The sequence below is a fragment of the Oncorhynchus nerka genome, linkage group LG9a, assembly GCF_034236695.1.
Source record: "Oncorhynchus nerka isolate Pitt River linkage group LG9a, Oner_Uvic_2.0, whole genome shotgun sequence".
NCBI classification, from domain to species: Eukaryota; Metazoa; Chordata; class Actinopteri; order Salmoniformes; family Salmonidae; genus Oncorhynchus; species Oncorhynchus nerka.
Genome location: NC_088404.1, coordinates 45,208,548 through 45,230,439, shown reverse-complemented (window position 1 = coordinate 45,230,439; position 21,892 = coordinate 45,208,548). Strand labels below are relative to the sequence as shown.

Below are 21,892 nucleotides of genomic sequence, written 5' to 3'. Positions count from 1 at the left end.
GTGCCTCGCACTTTCCCAATGTCACTTTTTACTGTATTTGTTTATCATATCTACGAGTTTATTTCTATGACGTCGAACAGTGCAGGGTTTTCGTTGGCAGCCTGTGACTTGTGTCTTGATGAGAAGGGGAAGAAGTGTCTCCAGCCTCGTTGTTTAGAGTTGGCTAGTGCCTGGCTCACGGCTCAGACGGGAACACATCATGATACACTCTCTTCTCACCACATATTCTTCCCTCTTTCAGGAGAATTGATTTTAGAATCTTATTTAGGTTGAGTCAGAATCATAGGATATTGGTTGTTTCCTGTACCCGTCATGAATTAGTGTCTATCTGTACAATACACCCGATAGTGTGTTTTCTGTCAGCCTGGTGTATTGTATGTGGTTACGTTGATATACTGTAACCATTTGTCGGAATTAAGTTTCTGTTTGTGAATGAGACTTCTAGATAGAAAATACGGAAATATTAGGAATGTGTTTTTGAGACTGCCAAAACACATGCCGTTTTGACTAGTGGTCAATGATGTCAGCATACTTCCTCAGTATATCTTTGTGCAAGTGACTCATGCATCACGTCTTTGGCTAACTATTATCCAAGCGTGAGATCTATTTGTAAGACCTTGATTGCTTAACTACCGAAAGCATCACTGTGCTTTGACTCAGATAATTGATGGCGTTTTGTCTTTGTATCTCTAACAGGAGAAGGACAAAGATAAGAGTCAGGGTAAGGAGAAAGACTGCAAGGAGAAGAAGACCCTGAACGGCCATCTCTTCAGCTCTGTGAACCCAGCCCCCTCCACAACCTGCCACCAGTGCAACAAACCCATCAACACTAAAGAAGCCTTCCTCTGTACCAGTAAGACACCCCCTCCTCTTCTGTAAACCACTTCCTCCTCCTCTTCCTCCTCCTCAACCAGCCCACGTCGGGTGTTATGAGAGACCAGACTCCACAGTACACAACGTATTCATTTTGTTCCAGGGTTAAGAGACACTGCTCTAGTTTTATTAACCCCTCAAAACCCCTATTTCTTTACATGGTGGTTATATAGGCCTATGATTGGTGCTGCTCTGGACAATTACCGTGGGTTTCTACCTGTAGGTTTTCAGGGGCCCAAGCTGTGTTTGCAGTCATTGTGTATATGGTGATGGAACGTCCTACTTTGGCTCCAAGCCATGTGATAATTTTTTAATATATTTTTTATTTATTTTACTAGGCAAGTCAGTTGAGAACAAATTCTTATTTTCAATGACGGCCTAGGAACAGTGGGTTAACTGCCTGTTCAGGGGCAGAACCACAGATTTGTACCTTGTCAGCTCGGGGATTCGAACTTGCAACCTTTCGGTTACTAGTCCAACGCTCTAACCACTAGGCTACCCTGCCTAGTGGGGACTGCTTACTATATTCAGTTCCCTGAAACGGCCTAGTCAGCTTGTCTAGTTGAGAAAGTCCATACTAAGCAAAACACAGGAAATCCTACACGCCGAGGATCTGTCTGAGGAGAACTTAAGAGGATGTTGTTTGTTTTGGGGCCAACAGAAGTGGACGTATAGAACCTCTCTGTCACGGCATGTATGTACATTCCTCCCACCATCTTTGTATGGACAGCAGCTTGCATTAGAACAGCAGAGCCTAGTTCCCAAGCCTAGTTCTCTTTTGTTTTGTTGTCAGTCTCTCTGAAGTGTGATGGACTGGGTGGGTCTGTCCCAGTGAAGAGGGGGTGGGTGGTTAGATGGAACCAGGGACAGGGGACGGATGTGGCCCCCGGCCCAGCTAGTCCCCTCAGTCTTTCACTGGGTTGCATCACCCTGCCCCTGACACAGCTGGGAGAAGTCAGCTCTGCTCTTACAGCTCGGTTCTGTCTCTCTGCACTTTGCTGTGTGGTGACGAACATCCTGTCTCTGTCTGTCTGTCTGTCTGTCTGTCTGTCTGTCTGTCTGTCTGTCTGTCTGTCTGTCTGTCTGTCTGTCTGTCTGTCTGTCTGTCTGTCTGTCTGTCTGTCTCACACACTAGCGGAGGATCCTGTACTGTAAACCCTAAGTTAGGTTTACGTGGCACATTTCTCAGAAGTGACTTAGTTTTAGACATGCAGTGTTTCACAGCATTGCGGCCCACATAGGGTTTGACGAGCACGGACCTAGATTTGAAACAAGCCCTTAGTTTTGACAATTGACCTAGTTATTCAGAGGTACCTTGATCAGTGACTAATCCTCGCCTCTATCTCCTAGCTAGAAAGTCAAATAGTGCTTTGTGGAGAGTGAGGGAGTTTCGTCTGAAATATAAACAAATAGAGTTTATTCTAATGGACACCTGCCTCCTCTCTCTGTTCTCTCAGCTCAACATTGAGAGATTCAGTCTGTCAGGATCTGTGTTTGACACACAATCAAAACAACTCCCACAAGCTGGCCACGGAAAAATTGAAGGGCACACACCCTGTTGCACAACACAATCCCCTCTCACTTTTTAGTACCTCCATCTGGGAGAGCGCAACACCCTGTTGCACAACACAATCCCCTCTCACTGTTTAGTACCTCCATCTGGGAGAGCGCAACACCCTGTTGCACAACACAATTCCCTCTCACTGTTTAGTACCTCCATCTGGGAGAGAGCAACACCCTGTTGCACAACACAATCCCCTCTCACTGTTTAGTACCTCCATCTGGGAGAGAGCAACACCCTGTTGCACAACACAATCCCCTCTCACTGTTTAGTACCTCCATCTGGGAGAGCGCAACACCCTGTTGCACAACACAATCCCTCTCACTGTTTAGTACCTCCATCTGGGAGAGAGCAACACCCTGTTGCACAACACAATCCCCTCTCACTGTTTAGTACCTCCATCTGGGAGAGAGCAACACCCTGTTGCACAACACAATCCCCTCTCACTGTTTAGTACCTCCATCTGGGAGAGAGCAACACCCTGTTGCACAACACAATCCCCTCTCACTGTTTAGTACCTCCATCTGGGAGAGAGCAACACCCTGTTGCACAACACAATTCCCTCTCACTGTTTAGTACCTCCATCTGGGAGAGAGCAACACCCTGTTGCACAACACAATTCCCTCTCACTGTTTAGTACCTCCATCTGGGAGAGAGAGCAACACCCTGTTGCACAACACAATCCCCTCTCACTGTTTAGTACCTCCATCTGGGAGAGAGCAACACCCTGTTGCACAACACAATCCCCTCTCACTGTTTAGTACCTCCATCTGGGAGAGCGCAACAGCCTGTTCATTGTTGTCTTCCTTCTGTTCCCTCCCTGAAGTGTTGTTGTGTTTGTTGGATGGGCTGGAGGTGCAGAGGAACTCTTTGAACTCAATGGCATTTTCATACTCCACATTAATCCCCGATTCTTCTGTTAGTCATTGTGTTGCTTTTATGTGGTTAGATGAGCTGTTTTTTGATGGCGCCTGCATTTTCTCAGCGTTTTCAGATTAGAGTTTCCTGTTTCTCTAGTTTAGGGTGGTTCAAAGAAGCAGTGTTGACTTGGTATGAGTCACGTGATGCAGGTGAACGAAGCTGTGTTGACTTGGAATGAGTCACGTGATGCAGGTGAACGAAGCTGTGTTGACTTGGTATGAGTCACGTGATGCAGGTGTAAGGTTGTATTTTTTCTACTTACATTAGAATCACAGTATTCTGTCCCGTGAGATGAGTGGAGGCTTTTTCGGCAGTGTTTGACCGATTGTTCGACCAACTCTTTGTCCTAATGTTGTTTTTCTTCTGATCGTTTCAGACTGCAATGCACAGGTCCATAAGGGCTGCAGAGACAGTCTTCCTGTGTGTGTCCAGGTCAAAATGAAGGTAACGTTTGGCTCTGCTCTGTCTGTAATGCATCTCAACTCACATCTACAATGCGTCTTCACTCACACACACACACAGGAACAGAATGTGCCTGCCCTGTTGGAGCTAGAAATACAAGCATTTCGCTACACCCGCAATAACATCTGCTAAACATGCGCATGTGACCAATACGATTTGATTTGATCAGTCTCTGTCTAACGTGTGAATGAATGGGTAACAGGCTTGTTATTGGCATTGATTTAGCGTAATACGTGATACTGCATTTCCGTTGTGTTTTTCAGCAGCAGAAGCAGCAGACCGTGGTAGATTCTGCGTCGGTGTCCGGAGTCATGTTGAGAAGTAAATGTAATACATACGTCTCTGTCCACTAATTCCATGTCTGTCTTTCTGATCAAACCTGTGTCCATGTCTGTGATCTGGCTGCTGAGGGGAGGACGGCTCACTAATGGCCGGAATGCGGTTAATGGAGCGGTATCAAACGTGTGGTTTCCATGTGTTTGATACCATTCCATTCAGTCCATTACGAGCCGTCCTCCCTTCAGCAGCCTCCACTGATTCTCAAGTACTGCATGTATGTATTCTCAACTACTGCATGTATATTTGTAAGTACAGTACGTTTGTGTCCATGTGCAGTAGGCTGCCTGTGCATTTATGTGCACCCACACCTCCTACGAAATATATATATACTCATTTCTGTGTTTGTGATCAGCCACGTCGGCGGCGTCTCGGGAGCGTCCGTGGTCTGCCATCTTGCCCCCTGATGACCAGGCCATGGTGGCGCCGGTGGTGCCTCGCAGGAATACCAGCATCCTCTCCAGCAACCTGTCCAAGAGCATCTCCATCAGCAACATCGCAGGGTGAGACACAACACCACTCAACCAGCAACCAGCTCACCATCGCCCCCTTCACATACTCGGCTTGTACATTCTCATGCCGACGCGCTCATGAACACTACTGGACCTGTTCTATCCCAAGTGTCGTGTCTAATGCATTGTACCGCAATTGTGCAGCCGGAGTGTGTAAGGGACTTATGTTTTCACTCTCATAGCCCCTCCTTCACTAACTCTGTTTCTCTCTCACCCCGTCTGTCTGTCCGTGCAGGCCATTGATGGACGAGATGCCTCTGAAGGGCCTGAAGTACCTGTCCCAGTCCACAGACTCACTACACAAGATCTCCAAGGTCAACGAGTCCACTGAGTCTCTCACCGATGAAGGTGAGTTACCCTGAGAGACCCCAAGTCACAGAGCCTGTATTGTCTAATCATGTTCCCCAAGTCACAGAGCCTGTATTGTCTAATCATGTTCCCCAAGTCACAGAGCCTGTATTATCTAATCATGTTCCCCCATCATTGCCTGTATTGTCTAATCATGTTCCCCCATCATTGAAGGGATCGCTTCAAATGAGTGAGCAAATGTGAAACACATTCAACATGTTCAGATTGCCTCCAATGTTTTCAGCTGTTTTATTTCAATGTTTTAATACATTGTATTGATCCTCGCTCAATAATGAACCGTGTATGTGTAGGAGCGTGCTCGTCTGCTCACGGTGAACACCGTACAGCAAGTCCTCATGTGCTCCTGTCTGTTGCCGTAGGGACTGAAATGATGGACAGCCAGCTGATGGGGGAGTTTGAGGCGGAGTCCAAGGATCTGGAGGCGGACTCTTGGACCTTCACTGTGGACAAGAAGTATGTGAAGGGGCTCAAGAAGGAGGTGGTCAAGAGACAGGACGTCATCTACGGTAGGAGGACACTGTCGTGCTACCACTCATGCCATCTCACCGGGATACACTTTGTTTTCGTTCACGCAATTTATTTGAGATGTTATCATATCATCAGCGTGGCGGGTTAGGATATCTGTTACTCAGTACAAACGCAATCGTAGGGTGCTGTTCATTGGGAATTCACTCTATAACCCCTCATCTTTAACCATATATCCTCTCCAGAGCTGGTCCAGACAGAGATGCACCATGTGCGGACACTGAGGATCATGTCTGAGGTGTACAGTAAGGGCCTGCAGAAGGAGGTGCAACTGGATACCCAGGTGGTGGAGCGAGTGTTCCCCATGCTGGACGAGCTCCTGGAACTACACACACACTTCTTCGCACACCTCCTGGAACTCAAGCGGAAATCGTCCATCGAGGGCCGGGACGACGGTAGCTTCCTCATCCGCAAGATAGGAGACGTGCTCGTCTCACAGGTCAGCATGGGGGGGGGGGGGCTCGGGAGTTTAGATGACGTTGTGGAAATGTTGTGGAAATGTTGATTATTAGGCTAATCGGTTTGTTGGTAGTAATCTCACGGGATTTTCTTGTGTGGTGTTCAGTTCTCGGGTCCCAATGCCGACCGCATGAAGAAAGTCTATGGGAAATTCTGCAGCCGCCACAACGAGGCGGTCAACTTCTATAAGGAGCTTCACACCAAAGACAAACGCTTCCAAGCCTTTATCAAGGTATGGTGTCAGCATGATGTTTGTTTACCCATCCTAGTCTCACCATTATAATGTATGGAAAATAATCCCTCTCTCCACCAGGGGGTGCCAACACTCTGTTGTTGTTGTTTTTTGCATTTAAACACACATTGACATCTGCTAAAGTCATCATTAAATTGTATGAAGCACTATATGAGTATCTCTATTTTATTTGTTTATCAGAAAAAGATGAGCAGCACAATCGTCCGAAGACTAGGCATCCCAGAGTGCATCTTATTAGTGACACAGCGAATAACCAAGTACCCTGTGTTACTACAGAGGATACTGCAGCACACAAAAGGTGAGAGACACCTCCTGTGAGACTTATAATTGCACCTCTACTGATCATTGTTATATAGTGTTATTCTTTATGCTTTGAATGCCACTTGGTAGCAGAAAGAACCGCGATGGAGATTGTTGGGAAGTCTTGACCTCTGGACAATATGTATTGAAGTGACATGCTGATCTTTGACATGTGCAGAGAACGAGGAGGACCATGACGATATAACCCAGGCTCTGAGGCTGGTGAAGGAGATTCTAAATACGGTGGACAGCAAGGTGAACGAACACGACAAGAAGAAACGGTTAAAAGAGGTGTACAGCCGTACGGACAGCAAGTCCATTCAGAGGATGAAGAGCGGACAGATGTTTGCACGGGAGGACCTGGTGCGAGGCAGGCGGCTGCTGCATGACGGACCACTGCAGCTCAAGAACTCTGCAGGCAGGCTAAAGGGTACGGCACCAGCCTCATTTATCACGGTCTCACTCTCTTTCTTGCTCTCTCCTGTCTATCCTCTCAATCCGTTTCTCTTTCGCCATCTCCTCCCTTTCTCATCCTCTCCTCTCTTTCTGTATTTCTCTTGCCCTTTTCTCCCTCTCTTTTATCGCTCTACGTCCCCCCCCCTTCTCTCCTCCACTGATCCCGACTCTGTTATTTTCCACAGATGTCCAGGCCATGCTGCTGTCTGACGTGTTTGTGTTCCTCCAGGAGAAAGACCAGAAATATGTCTTTGCCTCACTGGTATGTTATGTTTGTTATTCATTATCATTTTTTTTTTTTTTTTTTACAATACAAGTATTAGTTTACTGCAAGATTAGCTTGCTCTGCTGTAACAATACAGGTGTATCTATGTTTTACCAGCTATATTGTGTAAGACTGGCACACAAGGCTATTGTATGGTAAATGCACATTTTAATGACATTGGCATGGTTACACTTTGCTATCCTGCAGTTTTTTAAATCGTTCAGTGAAGATTGGAGTTTTCATTCAGTTCCCTTTTCCTTGGGCTAAACATTGCATTTCCCCAAAGTAGCTTCCATAGAAACCTCCCACTGGTCTATACATCCTTCAATAGAACTCTGGTCTAAACATCCTTTCACCTCCTTCCTCCCGCTCCTTCCCTCTCTCTCTTCCCGCCTCTCCCTCCATTCCTCCCTCTGTCTTTCCCCTCCACCCCCTCTCTCTCTTCCCACCTCTCCCTCCATTCCTCCCTCTGTTTTTCCCCTCCACCCCCTCTCTCTCTTCCCGCCTCTCCCTCCATTCCTCCCTCTGTCTTTCCCCTCCACCCCTCTCTCTCTTCCCACCTCTCCTCCATTCCTCCATCTGTCTTTCCCCTCCACCCCCTCTCTCTCTTCCCGCCTCTCCCTCCATTCCTCCCGCTCCTTCCTCCCGCTCCTTCCCTCTCTCTCTTCCCGCCTCTCCCTCCATTCCTCCCTCTGTCTTTCCCCTCCACCCCCTCTCTCTCTTCTCGCCTCTCCCTACATTCCTCCCTCTGTCTTTCCCCTCCACCCATCCCTCAGGACCAGCGGTCCACGGTGATCTCCCTGCAGAAGCTGATTGTGCGGGAGGTGGCTAACGAGGAGAGGGGTCTCTTCCTGATCACAGCAGGCATAGAGAAGCCAGAGATGGTGGAGGTGCTGGCCAGCACCAAGGAGGAACGCAACACCTGGATGCAGCTCATACAGGATGCCATGCACTCCATGTGAGTGAGTTAGACAGGAACACACATGGATATAGAAATACTTGAATGGGAGAAGCCCCTCAGACCACAGCAATTCTATTATTCTTGAATATGTCACACACATTGTATATCCACAGATACAGTATAGAGCATATTAGCTTGACACTACATTTACGTTGACATTTTAGTCATTTAGCAGATGCTCTTATCCAGAGTGAATTACAGTTAGTGCGTTCATCTTACGATAGCTAGGTGGGACAACCACATATCACAGTCATTGTAAGTACATTTCTCCTCAATAAAGAAGCTAAAAGCAAAGTCAGTGCTAGTAGGGAAAAAAGTAAAGACGTGAGTGTTAGTTTACAAAAAAAATGTTTTTTTTATACATAGTTTTTATCACATGCAGTGTAAATGGTTTGATTGATAACTGGTTGTGTATGTGAACAGAGAGAAGGATGATGATGAGGGAATCCCCAGTGAGACGGAGGAAGACAAGAGACTGCTGGAGACCAAAGCGCGGGAGATGAGAGGTAAAACCGGTTCTCTTTTGTTCTGCTAACCATTTGTCCCAAAGCGGTGGTCAGTGGCGTGATAGACGGGTCATAACCACAGTGGGTCTCTCTCTGTCTGTTCCTCTCAGAGCTGCTGAGGAAGAAGGACGAGCAGATCGTGTGTCTGTTGGAGGAGAAGGTTAAGGTGTTCAGGGACATGTGTGAGGGAGGCAGCGGCCCGGCGGAGGAGACCAGCCCAGCCCAGTCCATCAGGACCAAGATGCTGTTCAGAGCCACCCCAGACTACGTCACCAAGGGAGAGCCCATCATGAAGGATGCCCTGAGGGAAGGTGAGTCAAGAGTGGGCGGTCGGCTGCCCAGAGACCACACACACAACACAGGTGACCCTTTATCCAATCATTGGTGACCTATTGAATTACTTGGTCACATGGCCCAACCAGTGATTTTCCCCTGAAGACACAAAGAACCAATCAGAAGTAATCAGGGAATTACCTGAAAATCCCCTCTATATAATATAATGCCAGTAGCAGCTGAAAGACCAGGGCAGAGAGATTACAGAATACTGCTGAAAACACGTTTTTGACCTAAGTCAGAGTGATATATGGTTACTTGTCATAGTTATTTATATCCTTGTTTTTCCTCTGCAGACAGGGATGGAATCAATGCATAAGTGTAATCTGATTCAGCTGTGTAGAAAGAAAACAAATGGATTGCTTTAATGCTGCAGGTTGAGTAATGGGCCAGATATTGATATTTTCCTCCTTTTCTCCTCCCTAAGTAAGCCAGTTTATGTAGGTCTGACCGGGTTGCTTCAGCTGATAGAGTAGTGTGTGTAGTAGTCTTTACTGAAATCGTACAGTACGATGTGTGTGCGTGTGCGTACATGTAACCAGGCAATGGTCACAAGACCTGGCAAATAGCAATGATAAACAGCACACAACTGTGAATGATTTTATGTCACGGCACTGCAAGAATACAGCACCAGAGTAGAGGTCTGCGCGGGCCTGATTTCTTCATCCCGCACCGCCCGCTCCCTCCTGCTTTTCATCCCGCACCGCCCGCACCCACTGCTTTTCATCCCGCACCGCCCGCACCCACTGCTTTTCATCCCGCACTGCCCGCTCCCACTGCTTTTAATCCCGCACCCTCTGCTCTCACTGCTTTTAATCACGCACCCTCTGCTCTCACTGCTTTTAATCACGCACCCTCTGCTCTCACTGCTTTTAATCCCGCACCCGCCGCTCTCACTGCTTTTCATCACGCACCCTCTGCTCCCACTGCTTTTAATCCCGCACCCTCTGCTCCCACTGCTTTTAATCCCGCACCCGCCGCTCCCACTGCTTTTAATCCCGCACCCGCCGCTCTCACTGCTTTTCATCACGCACCCTCTGCTCTCACTGCTTTTCATCACGCACCCTCTGCTCCCTCTGCTTTTAATCCCGCACCCGCCGCTCCCTCTGCTTTTAATCCCGCACCCGCCGCTCCCACTGCTTTTAATCCCGCACCCGCCGCTCCCACTGCTTTTAATCCCGCACCCGCCGCTCCCTCTGCTTTTAATCCCGCACCCTCTGCTCTCACTGCTTTTCATCCCGCACCCGCCGCTCCCTCTGCTTTTAATCCCGCACCCGCCGCTCCCACTGCTTTTAATCCCGCACCCTCTGCTCTCACTGCTTTTAATCACGCACCCTCTGCTCTCACTGCTTTTAATCACGCACCCTCTGCTCTCACTGCTTTTAATCCCGCACCCGCCGCTCTCACTGCTTTTCATCACGCACCCTCTGCTCTCACTGCTTTTAATCACGCACCCGCCGCTCTCACTGCTTTTAATCCCGCACCCGCCGCTCCCACTGCTTTTAATCCCGCACCCGCCGCTCTCACTGCTTTTCATCACGCACCCTCTGCTCTCACTGCTTTTAATCACGCAACCGCCGCTCCCACTGCTTTTAATCCCGCACCCGCCGCTCCCTCTGCTTTTAATCCCGCACCCGCCGCTCCCACTGCTTTTAATCCCGCACCCGCCGCTCCCACTGCTTTTAATCCCGCACCCGCCGCTCCCACTGCTTTTAATCCCGCACCCGCGCTCCCTCTGCTTTTAATCCCGCACCCGCCGCTCCCACTGCTTTTAATCCCCGCACCCGCCGCTCCCACTGCTTTTAATCCCGCACCCGCCGCTCCCACTGCTTTTAATCCCGCACCCGCCGCTCCCTCTGCTTTTAATCCCGCACCCTCTGCTCCCACTGCTTTTCATCCCGCACCCGCCGCTCCCTCTGCTTTTCATCCCGCACCCGCCGCTCCCTCTGCTTTTAATCCCGCACCCGCCGCTCCCTCTGCTTTTAATCCCGCACCCTCTGCTCCCACTGCTTTTCATCCCGCACCCGCCGCTCCCTCTGCTTTTAATCCCGCACCCTCTGCTCTCACTGCTTTTCATCCCGCACCGCCCGCTGCTTTTCACCCCGCACCGCCCGCTCCCTCCTGCTGGCTTTCTGCCCAACTCCCATCCGCTCCTGCAAGAACTTGTCGCGAACCCAACCGCTGTCTCGCAATGTTATTTAGGGCGTATGTAACGCAGCTCACTATATATAAAATGTATACAAAATATGCAAAAACAAAAAGTGGAAAAATAACCTAAGAAATAGGTTAAATTACTAGATATTCTCACGTGGCTTATTATATTAGGCCATCGGTATTACTGGGCTATATCAGCCAATAGGCTAGACGAGGGCTATGTCTTATAGCCGACCTTTTAGGAGCGGAGTGAGTTCCAGACGGGGACAAATGTGAGTTATTAATATGTATGTCTAGGCAATGTAGTAAACTATAGGCTAATCATATTTAGGAAGTTAATGTCCCTGGAAAGATAACTGCCCGATGCTTCTCCACCCATACATAGGCTATAGCCTCTACTGTAGGCTATTTGATTGAGACCACACGCGCACCAGATCTCACATGTGCTGTACGGCTACTGAACTTGAAGCAGCAAGTCTGATAAGTGCGGGACACTTGCGCTAAGTTTGGCATATTTGGATATTGCCAGAGTCAGATAAATGAGTAACCAATATTTATTGAAAACGCTCATTCACCATGGTAGCCCATATGCATGCTTTGCGCACAGCTCCTCCTGGGCTGTTCTTGTCTATTAATGTTTTCTCTGGACCCCAGGAGGAGAAGCTGCTGTTTTCGCAACACCTAATGGGGATCCTAATAAAATACCAGATACACTCAAGAAAAACTCAAATTGCTGAAATTAGTCAATGAAATCAATGATGAGAGAATATTCAGAAGAACTGATTACCTCATATTTGAAGATGAACAGCCTACTACTTACTTTAAAACCACCATACCACTACTTTACTTATAATGGTTTGATGTCTGGTAAAACAAATGTCTTGAGAACATCTTACATAAATCCTAACATGGTCCTCCCACTTGCAGAAAAACCACATGAATTGGATGATCAAGTGTTTTGACTGCAGCTCGACTCACTTTGGCTGAGCGCCGTCCACTTCTTTCCGTTATCAATATTTATTTACAGACACTGTAGTAAACCACAGCCTGATCATAGTTAAGTTCATTTCCTTGGAAAGATAACCGCTGTCTGATGTTCAGCCCATGCATAGGCAACATACACTAGGCACACTTGATCTCACACGCCACACTAGGAGAGGTAGGCTACTGAAGTTGAAGCAGCGAATTCTGAGAGTGTATGAATAACGTGAAAAACATGTTATTTTAATACAATATGTAGGCTAACGCATACAAGGCAGAAAGACTATCGTTTCCAAATATTCTGCACCAGAAAAAAAAGTATTAATCCTGCAGTTGTCTGACCGCCTGCCCTCTCCCGCCCTCAGCATGAAAAATGCAAACCACGCCGCAATGATCTCTGTAGCCCTCTACACCAGAGTGCAGGACCTATCTTCACGGGTGTGGTTTGTTTGTTTCGTTTCAGTGGAGACTCTCCATGTGCTGGTGAATGGCAGTCTGGGCGGGGCCGTGGGGCAGCAGGTGTCCAGTACCCAGGATACATCGGGGGTTAGTGTGGGGCCGGTTTGTCTGCCTCGTCGCGCTGAGACCTTCGGAGGCTTCGACAGCCACCAGATGAACATCTCCAAGAGTAAGAACACCTCCCTCTCTTCCGATGTACCCTGACTGGCTGTCGTACTGCAGCTGACTGTGGTTAACAGTAGCTGTGGGCTAAAGGTGTCCTCTTTTTCATTCCAGATGGAGAAAAAGAAGAGGGGGAGGACTCATTAGACCTTCGGAGGACTGAGTCAGACAGTGTGTTGAAGAAGGTAATTACAACTAAGCTCTAAGAATGTGTGTGTGTGTGAGTGAGCCACTGTGAAGGATGCACGCACAACATACACCCACCACAATGCACACGCACCACACACACACACACCACGCACACACAGTGCACTTTGTGCATGAACTTTACATTCGTTTGAACTCTCCTAACCCATGCCATCAGAAGGGATTTAAACTGAGCTGTGTCTCAATAGGCCTGCTTCTGCCCATCACCACCACTGACATTAACAGACAGACATTAGCCCGGCCCTGGGCCCTGGACTGAGGTCTGAACTAAGCTGAGGAAGTCCATATCGTTAAGGCTCCATTAGGCTAGGTGATGCCCCTGGGCCGGGCTGTGTGGGAGCAGTCTTGTGCTTTGAACGCCTGTAATCTCCTTTGCTCAGGCCCAGGCCTCTCCGGCAGGCAGGTGGGATCAAGCTCTTCCTCCGGGGGGGTGATTAACATGGCCCCTCGCCTCAGTAGCTCCTTAATATCTCAGTAACTAACTGCAGCTGTGCTTGTCTTCATCCACAGGGGGGCAACAACAACCTATTGCTGCTGCTCAAGAGGAACAGTGAGGTAGGTCTGACTCCCACGCGATGTTACACTACCAGCATACTGTACATCCCTGACTGACTAACTGGCTGTGTGAGAGAGGCATTACTACTTGCTCCCACGCCTCTCTAGTCTCTGCTGGACAGCACTATGCAGTAGGTTATTTCATAGGAAGTATTTTATTGTATGTGTACCTACTGTGTAACCATATGCAGAAGTGAAGTGTTTTATCATCTCTCTTCCTGACTAATAGCAGGTCCTCCACAGTGTCACATATCTCCATGATCTCCTCAACACGCTGCAGGTACGGACACTCTTCCTCACATCTCCTCTCTAGACCACAAAGAGCTGCTAACCAGGCACACAGACACACACGCGATCCATTAGTATAGGGGATAAAACTGTTTACATCCGTGTGTGCTCTGCAGGCAGTGGTGGTTCAGCAGGACACCTTCATCGAGGACCAGCGTCATGCTCTGGCTGAGCGGCCAGCCTCCCGCCACTCCTCCACCTCCTCCCTGTCCTCCTCCTCCTCGCGGCCCAACTCCCTGATCGAGCAGGAGAAGCAGCGCAGCCTGGAGAAGCAGAGGCAGGAGGTGGCCAACCTGCAGCGCCAGCAGGCGGCCCACGCCGACGAGAGGAGGAGGAGGGAGAGGGAGTGGGAGGTGAGGGAGTCGGGGCTGAGCGACAGGGAGGCGCAGGTGAAAGAGCAGGACGAGGAGACGTTGAGGAAGCGCGGGCAGCTGGATGAGGAGAGGCAGGAGCTGCAGAAGAGGAAGGAGGAGTATCAGAGGGATCTGGAGAGGCTGAGGGACGCCCAGAGGAAGCTGGACAGAGACAGGGATACTCTGCGGCGGGAGGCTGAGATGGTGGAGCAGATGAAAAAGGCTGAGGTGAGCTAGAACAGTTGGTTCTGCAATCCCACCGTGCTGCTCATTGCTCTCCGTCTGCCACCTTATAATACTGCGCTCCAGAAAGGACGTAACTGCTATTATGTGACAGCGTTTTTACCACAAATGACTACACATACATTATTTAGTGATGCCCTTAGAATAACCCTTTACTTACTGCTTACCCTAACCTCCACCTGGGCTCAAGCCTGAGCTTCTAATCCTAAAGCTAACTATTTTTCTCGTTGCGTGGTGTTTGATTTGATCGGTAGGCAGAGCAGGCACACAGGACCCAGCGGACGCCCTCCACCACCTCAGAGGAGTCCATGAAGTTCCAGAGTTCCACCTCTCTGGATAAAGAGCCTGGTGGAGGGGAGGCAGAGCTGTCCTCCTCCCCCGCCACCAAAGAACCCTTTCTCAGGATGGGCTCCAAGAGGAAAGGGAAGAACCTGAACCCCTTCTCGTCCTCTTCCTCCAACGCCAGCTCTAAGACCCAGAGCAGCACAGAGGGCCAGAACCAAATCCCCAACCGCCTGATGCAGCTGGCCATGACCAAGGACAAGAAGGAGAAGAAGAAGAAGAAGGGGAAGGGACAGCAATCACAGCCAGGTACAACAAGCAGCACACGTCTTTGTAAGGAAAATAGAGCCATGGTAAAAGTCTACTTACCTGTGCTAGACACTGAGGGATGTTGTTACAGTGTAGTCTTAATTCAATTATACCTCCATCTTTCTTCTACACAGATCCCCAGAACACTGGGGTCACAGAGCTTCAAGCCGATGGAGAGATCTTCTTCTGCTGATTCCTTGATCCTCCACTATTCCACAATGCCCCACACTCACAGTGACTGCATCAGCTGACTGCCCAGACTCTGTACTAGTGTGGGAAGATAGATATGCACCCCATTGACCTGAAGGGGATGGCCATGGACAGGAAGTACAACTAGAGCATTTCCTGTGACCTTTATAGGGAAACATGCAGACGCTTCCCAGCAATTCTGAAGTGTCGAGTTGTGACTTTTGGATGAACAGAATTAGGATTCTGCAAGTCTGATGTGGCATGGATTGGACTGGCTTGCATGGGTTGGTTGCCTTGGCTTTGATAGTGTTCAGATATAATTTGGACAGTTTCAGGAGTTATACCATGGCTAGAGGAAGTTTTATCATTCATGAAGTATACAGTAGCTAACATTCATTTTCTATCCGAAGGGAAGATCTGCGGGTGCCGTGGGACCTGTTATAGAATGTTCTGCATTTTGCAAATTCAAGTATACCCTAATAGCCAAAATGACAAAAGAGAGCATACACACTATTTAACAACTCCAGTTCAGTGAGTCAAGCTTATATAATGGTGTTTCTTGTCATACTTGTTAAGGTATTGCTTAACACTGGGCCCCATAATGCTTCACTCCCGTCTGTAAGGAACTAGAGGCTAATTTCTCCCATCAACTCTACATCAAAAGTTATGCAATGTAATCACTTAAATGGGTGGCAGGTAGCCTAGTGGTTAAGAGCATTGGGCCAGTAATCGAAAGGTTGCTGGTTTGAATCCCTGAGCTGCTTAGGTGAGAAATCTGTTGTTTTGCCCTTGAGCAAGGCACTTAACCCTAATTGCTCCTATAAGTTGCTCTGGATAAGAGTGTCTGCTAAATGACTAAAAGGTAACATTTTAAAAGTTCTAAAGAAAAGCGACTCAAGGTCCGGGCAGAGGAAACATGACTGACTCAGAGTTATGAGAGGAGGATGAATGAGTCTGGGAGAAATGGAAGACAAGCAAACAGAAAGAATAGCTTATAGCAGAGGAGAGAAAGATGAGCATGTCTCAGAGAGAGCGAGAGAGCCAAATGAGGAAGAAAGAGAGTCTGTAAGGGAGATAATTGTCCACTTTGCAATTGAATGTACTGATGAAAAGTGTTTGTTACGGTTCCAGCAGACGGAATGGGTAGAAGAAACATTTGCGGTACTTGTTGTATTCCTCCACTGCACACTTGAATTTGTGAACCATTTTTTTTGTCAATCACTGCAATGCAATACTGGCACACACGGTTTGAAGGTGATGAGCACTTTAGATTATATTCACTCTGTTACAAGAGAAGAGACTTTCTCCTTGACTTTGAGTGACAATCATTCAAATGACCCAGACTGAGTCGAAACTAAGGAATAGCTATTTTACTAGAATGGACCGAAATTCTGATTATCTTCCCATAGTAATATCTGAATGCTGATATTGGAATATATTAATCTAGACCTGACCGACCATTCCCTTTGTTAATCCCATTGGAATTACACTGATAAATCAGCCTGCGGGACAGGCTGTTCTTTTATTAAAACCAAACCGAACCTTTACTCTGGACAACCCCATATTTCCCTATTTTCCCTGCAGTCTGCTCTTGTATTGATGGACTGTGGTGCCATAAACTCTCTTGTGCCTCACAAATGGTCCAGAATAATTAATGTCCCTGGATTTTATTCATTGATTTTTTTCCCCCATCCACGCTCCAGTTTCAGGTTTTGATTCGTATAACCAGAGCTGCATAAAGCCTAATATTTCAGCAGAGGTATGTTCTTTCTCTTTTCTGCCGATGAGCAGAATTGAAAGCGAATGCACAGCAAGGCCATCCCCTCTCCTGACTGTCTGTAAAACTGAAATATGGTGCTAATCACTAACTCATAACTGTTCTGCTTATTTCTTTCTGCCTTGGCTAATCTTGCCTTTTTTTTGACCATCAGACAGAGAGCTTTGTCAATTTCTCCCACCACTATTCACACTGTGGCATTTGTCATCTTGATATCTCACAACAACTCCCCCTGGTCATGTATATAAAACGTGAATCACCACGTTAACATGGTGTATTATGGCCTTGCTTAGTGATTTTAGAAAAGTGAAAGCATAGGAAGGGATCATTTGGCATTTTGATTGATTGGGTCATTCACACACTGACTTGCATTAATAGACAGATTCCACTTTTGACAGGTGTGAACGCACCTACAGTAGATCCTACCCTACCACTTTATATTCCTCCAGGAATATATGCTAATTATCCCGTCAACATGAACTGTCATGGCTGTCTATGGTGTGGAAGTTGAGCAGTGCTACAGTAGCTCTGAAATGTTGTACATGACGCATTGTGGCAAATGCAAAGATATTATGCTCAAATTGAAATGCACTATTAACCAGCATCTGTGAGGGGTTGGAGTGTGTTTGACAGTGATACTGTAAACCAGTGCTTTTAAGGTAAACTGTTGTTTGTACTAAAAAGGTACAATTTTTATTTTCTTGCTGAATTCCATGTAAAAAAATAAATAAAAAAAAGGGCAAAGCAACAATTATGTAAATATGTGTCATGTACAAATTCAACTTTTAAAGTATTGATTCTGGATTTTTGGATCAATTTAAGCTTTTTATAATGAGGCTTTATTTATCAGTGTCCTCCCTGTTTTGGAGGCATAAAATGTACATTCATTTTCCCCTTAATAAATAACTATTATTGTTTGTCAACTGAGATGTGTGTCTGTGTCTATTTTCTCCCCTTGTTTTCGTGTGTTAATAGCTTGTACTAGAATAGAATGGCTTTGGTGTACCTCTGGACCACACATAATGGCCAGTGAGTCAGGACAGGATCGTGTTTCTCAGTTATTGGGTGAATGTATGCCTTAATTGACTTGACTGATGCCAACTGCATGGAGGGTATGTTTGATTTAGCCACCTGTTGTTACTCTCTCTCTCTCTCTCTCTCTCTGCCGTTCTTCCTTGCAGGGGACGTTGTCTGTCTTTGAGCTGGTGGGTTCAATTCCATTGACATGATAGAAATATGCTGTTTTTTCTCACTAAAGCTTGCTTCTTCATTCAGCTCACTGCTAGCTCTTTGGGCTGAGAGTGGCTTCAGCAGGGATTCTGTGGGAGAGGATGTGGCGGAGCCCACTTCTGGACGTGACTAGCTCTGCCTTTGTCCGTGACAAGTGACCCTGCCCAGCTGGCCTGCACCATACCGCACTGCGCATAGGAGGAACGCAGGACTTTAAGGTAAGAAAATGGTTTGTAATCAGATCCAATCTTCATCTTATCCCAAGTGTTGACAGAAGAATGCACTCATTTTTCTCAAGTTTGTCATAAAAAGAACGGTTCATCCAAATATTTTTTTAACTCATGAAAATACCAGTGGTATAACTAACCCATTAACCACCATTAGTTTCTGTCTTACTGAATTTTATGTTGTCCAAATTAGTATCCATATTTGACGTTTAAAGTCAGATTGATAATGGTATTTGGATAAGGATTACAGACCGTTGTCTTTGGCTGTAATGAGCATTCTCTGGCAGATTCTCTGAAATGTCACTCGGGTCCAGATCTATATACATTCCGAAAGGCCCCCGAGCTCCAGCCTACAAGATGTCTGCCATTATAACTTCACCAAACCACATAATCATCTTTGCTAGTATGACCTTTTCAAAGTGTTTCCAAATCCCCCGGCCCTACCTCCCTCCCTCTCTCCCTCCACTGCAGTGGAAGAATGACTGGGCAACCTGTCACACCATTAGAATGTGAGCAGAGCAGATCAGCAAAGATTTGGCTTGTGAAGGATGATATTATCATGCATTGCTCACAGTCAGTAGTGACCTTTTCTCCAGCTCCTGGTGCAGATTGGTGTGTAATGTGAAAGAGCCAAGCCATTCTGCTCCATCTGGGGGAAGAAAGGAAAGGGACAAACAATCAAAAGAAACCTGAGCCTTTGTTGTGTTGCGTGACGATGGGCATATAAATATCGTCCGTATGTTCGCTAGAACAATAGTGGCAGCCTGGTGACATGAGTCATTATTCTCCTTTTACACACAGTATTATAGGACAAACCTCAATGAGCTGATCGGTGTGATAGTAAACATAGTGGAGAGCTGGAGTTAATTTTTTTTCATTCAGCATCACTCCGTCAAGGGAAATATAGTGGTATTCTAATAAAGACATCTACATATGGACACGCCCTGATCATAGAGAGCTGTTTATTCTCTATGTTGGTTGGGGAGTGATAGTGACTAGGGTGGGTCATCTAGGTGATTAGTGATTTATGTTGGCAACATATCACGCTGCATCTTGGTCCACTCTTTATGATGAACGTGACAGAAGAGCCCACCAAAAAACGGACCAAGCAGCGTGGACAGGAGGAGCAGACATCATGGACATGGGAGAATATTTTGGACGGTAAAGGATCCTGGACGTGGGAAGAAATCATGGCCGGAAAGGATCGCCTTCCATGGGAGCAGATGGACGCAGCAGGGGAGCATCAACGACGACTCCGGGGTTTGCAACCCCGACGCAAGCACGAGAGGCACACGGGGTGGTTGGCGGAGCCAGGTTCCAGACCAGAGCCAACTCCCCGCACTCGCTTTAAGAAGCGTGTGACTGTTCAGGCACCATGTTATGCGGCGATACGCACTGTGTCTCCAGTGCGCATTCACAGCCCGGTACACTCGGTGCCAGCTCTCCGCACTTGCCGTGCGAAAATGAGCATCCGGCCAGGACGGGTTGTGCCGGCTCAGCGCTCCTGGTCTCCAGTACGCCTCCTCGGATCAGGATATCCTGCGCCGGCTCTACGCACTGTTTCCAGTGTTTCTTCACAGCCCAGTGCGTCCTGTGCCAGCGCCCCGCACTTGCAGGGCTAAAGTGAGCATCCAGCCAGGATGGGTTGTGCCAGCTCTACGCTCTAGTCCTCCAATGCGCCTCCACAGTCCAGTACGTCCTGTGCCTCCTCCCCGCACTCACGATGAGGTGCGTGTCACCAGCCCGGTGCCACCTGTACCGGTCCCATGCATCAGACCTCCAGTGCGCCTCCACAGTCCAGTAAGTCCTTTGCCTCCTCTCCACACTCACCCTGAGGTGCGTGCTACCTGTACCGGTCCCACGCATCAGGCCTCCAGTGCACCTCCAGCTTCCAGGCGACAGTTCCCGGTCCAGAGCTTCCGGCGACAGTTCCCAGTCCGGAACCTCCAGAGACGGTCCGTGGTCCGGAACCTCCAGAGACGGTCCGCGATCCGGAGCCTCCTGAGACGGTCTGGTTCCTCCGGCGAGGAGCCGCGGTCCGGTTCCTCCGGCGAGAATCCATGGTCCGGAGCTTCCGGAGACGATGCCCGCACCAGAGCCGCCATGGAGGATGATGTATCTGCGAGCGGAGTGGGTCGGAGTCCGCACCTTTGGTGGGGGTTACTGTCACGCCCTGACCATAGAGAGCTGTTTATTCTCTATGTTGGTTGGGGCGTGATAGTGACTAGGGTGGGTCATCTAGGTGAGTAGTGATTAATGTTGGCCTGGTATGGTTCCCAATCAGAGATTGCTGTTTATCGTTGTCTCTGGTTGGGGATCATATTTAGGGAGCCATTTTCCCCATTGTGATTTGTGGGATCTTGACTATGTTTGTGTGTAGTTGCTTTCTGCACTGCATGTAGCTTCATGTTTTGTTTATTCACTTTATTGTTTTTGTGCTTTAAGTTTCTCTTCTAAATAAAAGGATGGAAACATACCACGTTGCATCTTGGTCCACTCATTATGACAAGCGTGACACATATATTTCAGGATGTTGTATATCCCTGGAAATAATCAGAATTCATGTAAACATTACATTCATTTACAACATTGCAAACGTAGCTTGTCCAAAAAAAAGTCATCTTATCTTATCTTATAGGTATGGGGTAAGTTGAGCCGTCACCAAATTTCTGTACTGAATGAAATATTACCACTACCTTTTTAACACCATGTCTAGTTCCCAAACACAATTCAACACAATCACAATCACTTTTTTTGTCTTTTAATCATTTTCAGCATCTTTTAACACGTGCTTCACACCTAACATAAAGGTTGTACTTTTTTAATTACACTTTTAACACAGTTGTTGCCTCATATCCCAGTGATAATGCCTTGCATTATGCCTGGGATGAAAACATGTCATTTTGCTCAACTTGCCATTGTCTCAACCATAGGCTCAATTTACCCCAAGGCAAACATTTAGAGTATATTAGCCCACACAGCTACAAGGATGCACTTCCATGCTATGTTTAGGACCTCATATTGAAACTTTGAGAACCCAACTGATGTATAAAACAATCTTAAAATTATCTACTTTGGTTTAGATACAACCATCATGAAACCTCTAGCACAAATTAATTTGACTTTGTGAAAATCATTTTCTATGTGGTTTCTTTCTTCACGGACTGAAATTATGAACTGTTCCTTAATAATATTTGGTCAAATTATTAATATTGTGTATGTTTCCCTAGAAACAAGGGTGGCTCAACTTACTCCACTCTCCCCTACAGTGTTTTATGATTTGCCTCAGTAGAGTATAGGCCTATAGCCTACATGACTTGGGAAACACCTTGATACCGGATAAAGCATATCCTCCTGCTATTAGAAAATGTAGAGGCATCATCA

General features: G+C 47.4%; 1 protein-coding gene across 9 annotated transcripts in view; it reads left to right on the top strand.

Annotated features, from left to right (window-relative positions):
* The window catches only part of akap13 (A-kinase anchoring protein 13), a 94,387-nt gene extending 76,409 nt beyond the window's left edge, over positions 1 to 17,978 (top strand). For 4 of the 9 annotated variants that reach the window (XM_065022638.1, XM_029668323.2, XM_029668321.2 and 1 more), the window contains 21 exons: positions 697 to 853; positions 3,732 to 3,799; positions 4,081 to 4,144; positions 4,509 to 4,656; positions 4,901 to 5,013; positions 5,394 to 5,540; positions 5,745 to 5,998; positions 6,125 to 6,250; positions 6,452 to 6,569; positions 6,750 to 7,001; positions 7,213 to 7,289; positions 8,069 to 8,250; positions 8,677 to 8,759; positions 8,870 to 9,070; positions 12,691 to 12,855; positions 12,963 to 13,033; positions 13,566 to 13,610; positions 13,840 to 13,890; positions 14,015 to 14,479; positions 14,749 to 15,085; positions 15,220 to 17,978. In XM_065022638.1, coding sequence (XP_064878710.1) covers positions 697 to 853; positions 3,732 to 3,799; positions 4,081 to 4,144; positions 4,509 to 4,656; positions 4,901 to 5,013; positions 5,394 to 5,540; positions 5,745 to 5,998; positions 6,125 to 6,250; positions 6,452 to 6,569; positions 6,750 to 7,001; positions 7,213 to 7,289; positions 8,069 to 8,250; positions 8,677 to 8,759; positions 8,870 to 9,070; positions 12,691 to 12,855; positions 12,963 to 13,033; positions 13,566 to 13,610; positions 13,840 to 13,890; positions 14,015 to 14,479; positions 14,749 to 15,085; positions 15,220 to 15,278 — 3,183 coding nt within the window. In that variant the 3' untranslated portion in view covers positions 15,279 to 17,978. The remainder of the gene's footprint in view (positions 1 to 696; positions 854 to 3,731; positions 3,800 to 4,080; positions 4,145 to 4,508; positions 4,657 to 4,900; positions 5,014 to 5,393; positions 5,541 to 5,744; positions 5,999 to 6,124; positions 6,251 to 6,451; positions 6,570 to 6,749; positions 7,002 to 7,212; positions 7,290 to 8,068; positions 8,251 to 8,676; positions 8,760 to 8,869; positions 9,071 to 12,690; positions 12,856 to 12,962; positions 13,034 to 13,565; positions 13,611 to 13,839; positions 13,891 to 14,014; positions 14,480 to 14,748; positions 15,086 to 15,219) is intronic. The other 5 variants (XM_029668319.2, XM_065022640.1, XM_029668316.2 and 2 more) reach the window with 4 other exon arrangements.
* Positions 17,979 to 21,892: the final 3,914 nt, after the last annotated feature.